Source organism: Chrysochloris asiatica, unplaced genomic scaffold (assembly GCF_000296735.1).
Source record: "Chrysochloris asiatica unplaced genomic scaffold, ChrAsi1.0 scaffold00363, whole genome shotgun sequence".
In the NCBI taxonomy this organism is placed as follows: domain Eukaryota; kingdom Metazoa; phylum Chordata; class Mammalia; order Afrosoricida; family Chrysochloridae; genus Chrysochloris; species Chrysochloris asiatica.
In genome coordinates this window covers 1018110-1026225 of record NW_006408881.1, presented here as the reverse complement: position 1 = coordinate 1026225, position 8116 = coordinate 1018110, and the positions used below count along the sequence as shown (strand labels likewise).

The 8116-nt window shown below is 39.5% G+C and overlaps 1 protein-coding gene across 2 annotated transcripts in view; it reads right to left on the bottom strand.

Moving 5' to 3' along the window:
- The window catches only part of WDR33 (WD repeat domain 33), a 131578-nt gene that overhangs the window by 37227 nt on the left and 86235 nt on the right, over positions 1-8116 (bottom strand). For both annotated transcript variants that reach the window (XM_006876200.1, XM_006876201.1), the window contains exons 10-15: positions 7796-7906; positions 6736-6830; positions 5652-5738; positions 5278-5417; positions 4164-4316; positions 2481-3569 (exon numbers count right to left, since the gene is read on the bottom strand). In XM_006876200.1, coding sequence (XP_006876262.1) covers positions 2481-3569; positions 4164-4316; positions 5278-5417; positions 5652-5738; positions 6736-6830; positions 7796-7906 — 1675 coding nt within the window. The remainder of the gene's footprint in view (positions 1-2480; positions 3570-4163; positions 4317-5277; positions 5418-5651; positions 5739-6735; positions 6831-7795; positions 7907-8116) is intronic.

The following is an 8116-nucleotide window of genomic DNA, read 5'->3' as shown; positions in this document are numbered from 1 at the left end:
CAGAGAGGGAGAGCGACTGTGTGCTGAAGACCTGGGGGGGACGGGGAAGGATTGCATGGAGGGGATTGTAACCATGGCAATGAGACGATATACGATAGAATGAATGTAAAACTAATGTTCTCCCATGTAAACTATCACATAATTCACAGTAAAACATTAAACAAACAAACAAAAAAAAACCAATAAATGGCATCATGATAAATGGAAAGAGAAAAAAAAAATTATTGCAACAGTACATTGATAGTGAACTGCCAGAATTTCAAGCCAGATTCAGAAGAGGACATGGAACTATGTATATCATATGCTGCAATATGCTGATAATACAAACTTGTTCTCTGAACTCAAAAAGGACTTAAAATACTTAAAGTCTTCAATATGAGTTGCATTTCAAAGTCAAAAACAAATAAAAAACACCAAAAAAATCCTCATCACCGTACCAATAAATAACATCATGGAATGGCACAATATGATAAACACTGGACTCCTAATCATAGGTTGGCTGTTCAAACCTACCAGCTGCTTCTCGAAACCCCTCTACAAGGCAGCTATGAGTCAGAATTGACTCAATGGCACTTAAAAACAACCACAAATGGAGAAAGACTGAAATTTTCAAAGACATCATTTTGCTTGGACAGACTATCAACACTCATGCAAGCAGGATTCAAGAAATCAAATTATGTATTGCATTAGACAAATCTGTTGCACAAAACCTCTTTAAAGTATTCAAGAGCAAAGAGGTCAATTTGAAGACTAAGACTATACCTGACATAAGTGACGCGTTTGAGTTGCAGTGGTGAAGAAGAATATAGAAGGTACCATGGATTGCCAGAAGAACAAATAAGTCTATGTTGGAAGAAGCCTGATTGCCCCTAAACAGCCAGGATGGTGAGACTTTGTCTCTCATACTTCAGACATGCTTTCAGGAAGGAACAGTCCCTGGAGACGGACACCATGCTTGGTAAAGTGGAGATCAGTGAAAAAGAGGAAGACCTTCAACAAGATGGACTGACACAGGGGCAGCAGCAATGGGCTCAAGAGCAACAATTTTGAAGATGGCTCAGGGCCATGCAATGTTTCATTGTGTTCTGTATGGGACCACTACGAGTCAGTACCAACTCATTGGCATCTAACAATAAAAACAATCAAACAGATAATGAAAGAAGAAAAGAACCTTTCTCCCTACTCTGTTCTCTGAATTCAGACTTCTAGCTTTTTAAACTCTGACAAAATAAATTTCTGTTTATTAAAGCCATCCAGTTGTGGTATTTCTATTATAGCAATACTAGACAACTAAGACACTTTTCTTAAGAGGCAGAACTGGCAATCAGGTCCTAGGGTGCCAAGTGTGTTGCTGGCAAGACCAATGAACACCATGCTACAAAGTAAAGGGCCCAGAAAAGAGAGCTCAATAACCAAACACCTGCTCAAATGCAACACACCTTTTTAGGAGAATTGGGACATTCATAAACTTATATATATTCCCCACCCCCTGTAAAAATTTGTATTTAATAAAATACAGTGAGAAATAAAGATTCAAAATGATATCCTTGTGTGGTGCTGCAGGATAGGCACTGGACTGTTACCCATAAGGTGGACAGTTTAAATCCTATGTTGTTGTTATGTACTGTGGAGTCAGTTCCGACTCATAGCGACCCTGTACAGGGTTTCTGAGGCTGTAAATCTTTACGGGAGCAGAAAGCCTCACCTTTCTCCCACAGAACAGCTGGTAGTTTCAAACTGCTGACCTTGTGGCTCGTAGCCCGATTCATAACCACTAGGCTACCAGAGCTCAGGGTTGTTATTAGTCAGAATAGACTCCACGGCGTTTAACAGCACCAACAACTGATGGCATAGCTTAACTTATCATTCTATGATTTAAAAGATCTCTTTAAAGTGATAAAAAGCAAAAATGTCACTTTTAAAGCTAAGGTGCACCTGAACCAGGTCGCATTGCTTTCAATCACATCATAAGCATGCAAAAGCTGGACAATGAGTAAGGCAGACCAGTGAAAACTAGCGTATTTGAATTATGGTGCTGGCAAAGAATATTAAGTATACCATAGATTGTAAGAAGAATGAACAATCTGTCTTGGAAGAAGTACAGCCAGAATTCTCCTAAAAAAAGGAGGATGGTTAGACTTTGCCTCTCTCATTTTGGTCATGTTATTAGGAAGGCCCTACCTGATAAAACAGAGGGTTAGGGAAAAAGAGGAAGATCCTCAAAGAGATGGACGGGTGCAGCAATGGGCTCAAAAAACATGAGAACGGCTCAGGACCAGGTATGTCGCTTTAAGTTGAGTCAGACCGAAATATTGTTCTTAAGATCTCTTTCTTCACCCTTAATGCTATTATCTGAAACCACCATTAGTTCTTAATAATCAATTATGTCCAGTTGTGACTACTTATCACAATACTTAAAAGTGTCGTTTGAATGTATTTTCCCAGTGTGCTAATGCCTACAAATTGTAAATAAATAATACCTGATTGAAGGGGGCCCGGGGCCCATCACCTAGCAGAGCTGTTTTCTGCTGCTGGAATGGTATTGGCCCTTGAGATGGATGTGGCCCTCTTGCTGGGTTCTGCTGTCCCTGAGGTCCAGGGGGCCCTTGCATGCCACCCTGGGATGGAGGTCCCAAGGAGCCCTGCGGTGGCCCCTGCTGACCTTGTGAGCCTGGAGGCCCTCGTAATTCCTGGGGAGGGCCCAGCATTGATCCTTGGGGTGGAGGTCCCTGCATGGCTCGCATCTCCTGGGGACCTCTCATCTCTTGAGGTCCATGTCCCAGCAGTCCACTTGGAGGGTGAGGTCCTCTCATCTCTTGAGGTGGATGGCCCATCATGATTCCTTGAGGAGCAGGACCCTGATTCTCTCGGGGGCCTGGGGGTCCCTGCATTCCTCTTGGATTCAATCCCATCAGAGGTCCCTGAGAAACAGGACCTTGGAGACCTTGAGACCCTGGTCCACCTTGTATCCCATGAGGATGAGGAGGTCCTTGCATTCCTCTGGGACCAGGTGGTCCCTGCATCCCTTGAGGACCAGGTGGTCCCTGGGGCCCCAAATGACCCTGGGGACCAGGTGGGCCCTGGGGACCTATGTGACCCTGTGGGCCAGGTGGACCCTGAGGACCCATATGACCTTGAGGGCCAGAACTACCCTGAGGTCCAGGTGGCCCTTGAGGTCCCAAGGGGCCATGAGGTCCAGGATGCCTTTGCATTCCTTGGGGTCCATGTATGTCCTGGGGCCTGGGCAATCCCTGGGGTGGTCCCTGAGGCCCCTGTGGTCCCATAAATCCTTGGGGTCCCCCACCTCCCTGATGCAGTGGAGGGCCTTGTGGTCCCATTTGTCCCTGTGGTCCAGGGGGTCTAAACTGTCCCTGTGGACCTGGTGGCCCCATCTGAGTCATGTTCATTGGCATCTGCTGAGAAGGGTGGGGCTGTTGAAAACCTTGAGGAATCTGGGTCATCGGACCTTGTCCTGGAAATTGCTGGGGTCCAAGTAGAGGGGTGCCAGATGAGGGAAGAGGCTGAATTTGCTCAGCCTGTTTCTGTGCAAGCCTTTCAATTTTAAGTTGCTAGGGTGAAAAAAAAACAAAACACATGTTGAATAAATCAGCCAGAGAATTTATGATACTGTATGAGTTAATTTGTTGAGGGATCCTCAAAGTAAGCATCCTCTTATACCTTAACAGTAATTAGAGTCTATATAACATCTAAACTGTTGAGCACCTTCACAACTTCATAGCACTTAGGCTTCCAGTCTCAGTGTAGACTACTTATCTAGGTGCTCGGAGTCAGGTTATTTATATCCATTTTGATCAGGGAAATCCCAATGATTGACCATAAGAAAGTGACTCCAGAGTTTTATCATTCACGTAAGCTTCCAAAGATAGAAAAAATAAGAATTATTTATGAGCCTCCCAAAATAAAAACCTATGAGTCAACAGAAAAAAAAAATTTTTTTAACTTTGGGTAAGTAAGCAAATTGAAATGAAAACTATATTGGCTTTATCTTTCCTACTGAAAAAATATATTTAACTTTGGTTTCCACACTGCTCAATTATGGTACTCACCAGACCCATCTGAGAGTCCTTTCATTTCTCTTTAAGAGAACATTAATTAACAAGTGTACATTCTTAATCTTGAACCCTCCTAACAGCTTTACATACCTCTAGAAGTTGTGGGTTAGTATACTGAAGTGTGGCCATTTCTTGCTCAATTTCTGCTTGTGTTTTTTTCTTCTCTTCCAATTTAATGTCTTCTTTTCTATCATTCAGTACCTCATTTGGAGCAGGAATTGGAACTTTATTTTGCATCCAAGCCTTGGGAAAGAAGAAAATATGAAAATATAGCACCCCATTTACCATCAAGTCAATTCCAATTCACAGCAATGCTATTGGGCAGAGCAGAATTTCCCCCACTTGGGTTTCCAAGGATGTAATCAGACTGTCACAATTTTCTCCTTTCAGTTGCAGCTGAGCACTTAGCCACTATGCTACTAGGGATACTTGACACATAGCATACATGTGTATATTACATAGAATGGCATTCTAACATTATAACTAGATCATTTATCATATATATATATATATATATATATGTATATGGAGCTCTGGTAGCGTAGTGGTTACAAAGTCGGGCTGCTAACCTTAAGGTCAGCAGTTGGAAACTACCAGCTGTTTCGTGGGAAAAAGATGAGGCTTTCTGCCTCCGTAAAGATTTACAGTCTCGGAAACCCTGTACAGGGTCACTATGAGTCGGAACTGACTCCATGGCACATGCTTATTAGCACAAGTTAATTCACCTGGTGTATAGTCTTTATTTCTAACACTAATTCTTCAGCAAAAAGGGAATGGAATTAGGCAGCTGCATTACTATGAAGAAATCTGCAAAATCTTACATATTATTAAAAGCTTGTCTAGCTCTTCAAAAGAACACATGCACTTTGTGTTAAGGAAACAATGAAAGCAAAATGACAGACAAGCAATGTAAGAGAGTCAACATACTTTCTCTGTTCCACACCTCTTAATTCTCCTTCCTCTCATAGCCTGAGTGATACTGAACATGTAAACACAGAGAAGATTCATGACAAGCTCAGCACTAAATGCAAAATAGCTGATGGGAGCTATGTCTAAGATACATGGATTATATAAACAGTGCTCCAGAAAGGATCTGTAGTACAGGAATATCTGTAACAAATGATATGTTCTATTAAAACTCCTGAACTTCAATTAGACTCACCAACCAAGAACACAAGAGATGGAGTTACTTTTAGTTACTTACTTGCTGAAACTGAGCAGGAATAGGTTTTGCATATGGAACTTTCTTCTGAGGTACTTTTTTTTGATCCTTTTGCATCACCTCCTCCATTCCCCAATCTAAACCTGGAATTGTCATTTCAATTTCATTTGATTCATCTTTCCCTAAAACCATAAATGGAACCAGTTAGACACAGAAATTAAATAAACTGACCATTTAAATCACTGAACATATTTTTGGAAAAACAGGTGCTAAGTATCATGTGGTTTTTATAACTTTTATCACATTTCTCAACATAAATCATTTTGGCACTTTAATAATTTGATATTATGAAAATTAAGACACAGGTCTACTAAAATGTTATAAAAATAATATGGATTGGTAACAACTTCACTTACCCATCTGTTCTTGTTCCATAGCTAATTTAAGTTGTTCTGGTATTCCCATCCCTGGAATTACAGCTAGGCTATTAGGTTCAAGGTCATCTGCAACAGTAATATACACAATGTCAATAGAGATTCTATAAAAACAGAATCCCAATAAAACTAATATTTTAACATCTCAGTCAATTCATATAATAATAGTTCACAAAGTTATGTCCTACATCTTAGTTTAGTGAGTAGTTTCCGGGATCTTAAAAGTTGTGAACATCCATCTAAGATATAACTACTGGTCTCTTCTCTTTTACTCCAGAGCAAAAAATAAAGAAGAAAACTAAAATCTCAAAGTAGAAACTAGTCTAAAGACAAATAGTCTATACAAACCACACATCCTCATCTGTCCTAACACCAAAAGAACTAGATGGTGCCCCACTACACTACCAAACATTCTAATCAGATGAACCCTAATGAAAGAAAAATGTGAAACAGAATCTCAATTCCTTTTAAAAAACAAACAAAACAACAACAACAACAAAACAGACTTATTAGACTGGGTTGAGATGGGAGGACACTCCAAGACAATTTTCCCTCAGATATTTTTTATAACTCTGAATCAAAACTAATTCCTGAGATCACTAAACAGTTAAACATCAAACTGGCTAAAAAAATGCCTATCACCTCTAAGTATTGTGCGCCATTAAAAAACTCACCTATATTAAACCAAACAGTCAGCAATAAATTTTAAACAAAACAAAACAAAATAATGTAAGGGGCAGTGAAATTAGATTACTGGAAAAGGAACAATCAGAATGAATACCAACAGTGTTCACACATTACACAGAAATGAAACCAATGTCAATGACTAAACAACCGGCATAGAAATTGTTGACTAGAAACCTACACTGCTGTGTAAACCTTCACTGAAAATACAATAAACTATTATTATTTTTTAATTAATAATTTATAAAACTAAACTATAATGGTTGCTGATTTGTAAGTCAATAAATTATAAAACCAAGGTAAGTTTTGTGTACTTTTCCCAATCATAACACATTTATAACAGAATCTTAGATTTGAGAAGAATAAATATCAAGAGCCTCACCATATTCTACTCCATCTTCAGACATTCCAGGTAGTAGATTTAAATTATATCGATCTCGCATTTTATCACCTGGTCGATTTCGGGTCCAAAATTTGCTGTTAAAATAAAAGTGGGGGGCAGAATATGATTTCGTGTTTTTCTGGTCATATACTAACTAAGTCTCTCAGTATAATATCTTTCTCCAGCGACTGGTCCCTCCTGACAGTATGTCCGAAGTATGAGAGACGAAGTTTGGCTATCATGGACTCCAAGGAGCACTCTAGCTGCACTTCTTCCAAAATGGATCTATTGGTTCTTTTGGTAGCCCATGGCACTTTCAATATTCTCCTCCATCACCATAGCTCAAAAGCATCAATTCCTTTATGGTCTTCCTTATTCATTGTTCAGCCTTCACATGCATATGAGGTTACTGAAAATATCATGGCTTGGGGCAGGCGCACCTTAGTCCTCAAGCTGACATCTTTGCTCTTCAACACTTCAAAAAGGTCTTGTGCAGCAGATATGGCTAATGCTATACATCATCTGATTTCCTGACTGCTGCTTCTGTGAGTGTTGATAGTTGATCCAAGAAGAATGAAGTCCTTGACAACTTCAATCCTTTCTATTTACTGTAGCATATATATGTATCGATGCTGTTGTTGTTTTTAAGCACTGTCAAGTTAGTTCTGACTCATAGAGTTTCCAAGGAGCAGCTGGTGGGTTTGACCTGCCTTGTGATTCGAAATCAAATGCTGATCCTACAGTACCACATCAAGAGTCCAAACAACATGCTCCACTTATAAACCACTACCTTTAGAGGAAGTTAGGATATAAATTAATACACAAATTGATAAAATAAATATATATAATATTTATTACCTACTACTTCATTGAGTAGGAGTCCTGGTGTGGCACTGTGTGTTAATGCGCTGGACTTCAAAGTTAGTTTGAACCACAAGATTTGGCGGTTCAAACTCACCGCTTGCTGCTCAGAAATCCTATACAGGAACTGATTTGATGGCACTTAACAACAACTCCATTGAGTATAGTAATTGTTTGTGATTTCTGGTATAAAACTTACCTAGTGTGGTCATTTGAGCCTGAACAGAGGATATGTCCAAGAGGATGCCATGCCAGACTCCAGATCATTCCTTCATGGGCCATCTCCATTCCACCTACTTCCTTTTCCACTCTGAAAAAGTACCAAATAAGTCTTTTTCAGAGAAGTTACCAAAAAAAATGTATAAATTAAAAAAAAAAAAAATTATTTTAACTATAACACAAAGCCTATTACTTTGAATCTGACTAATTGCACATGTTTCAGGGCTATTGGTTTGTTTTTAGAAATATATTATTTTATTTAAAAAACACTTTGAATTCAAAAGGAGATAAATGCTTCAAG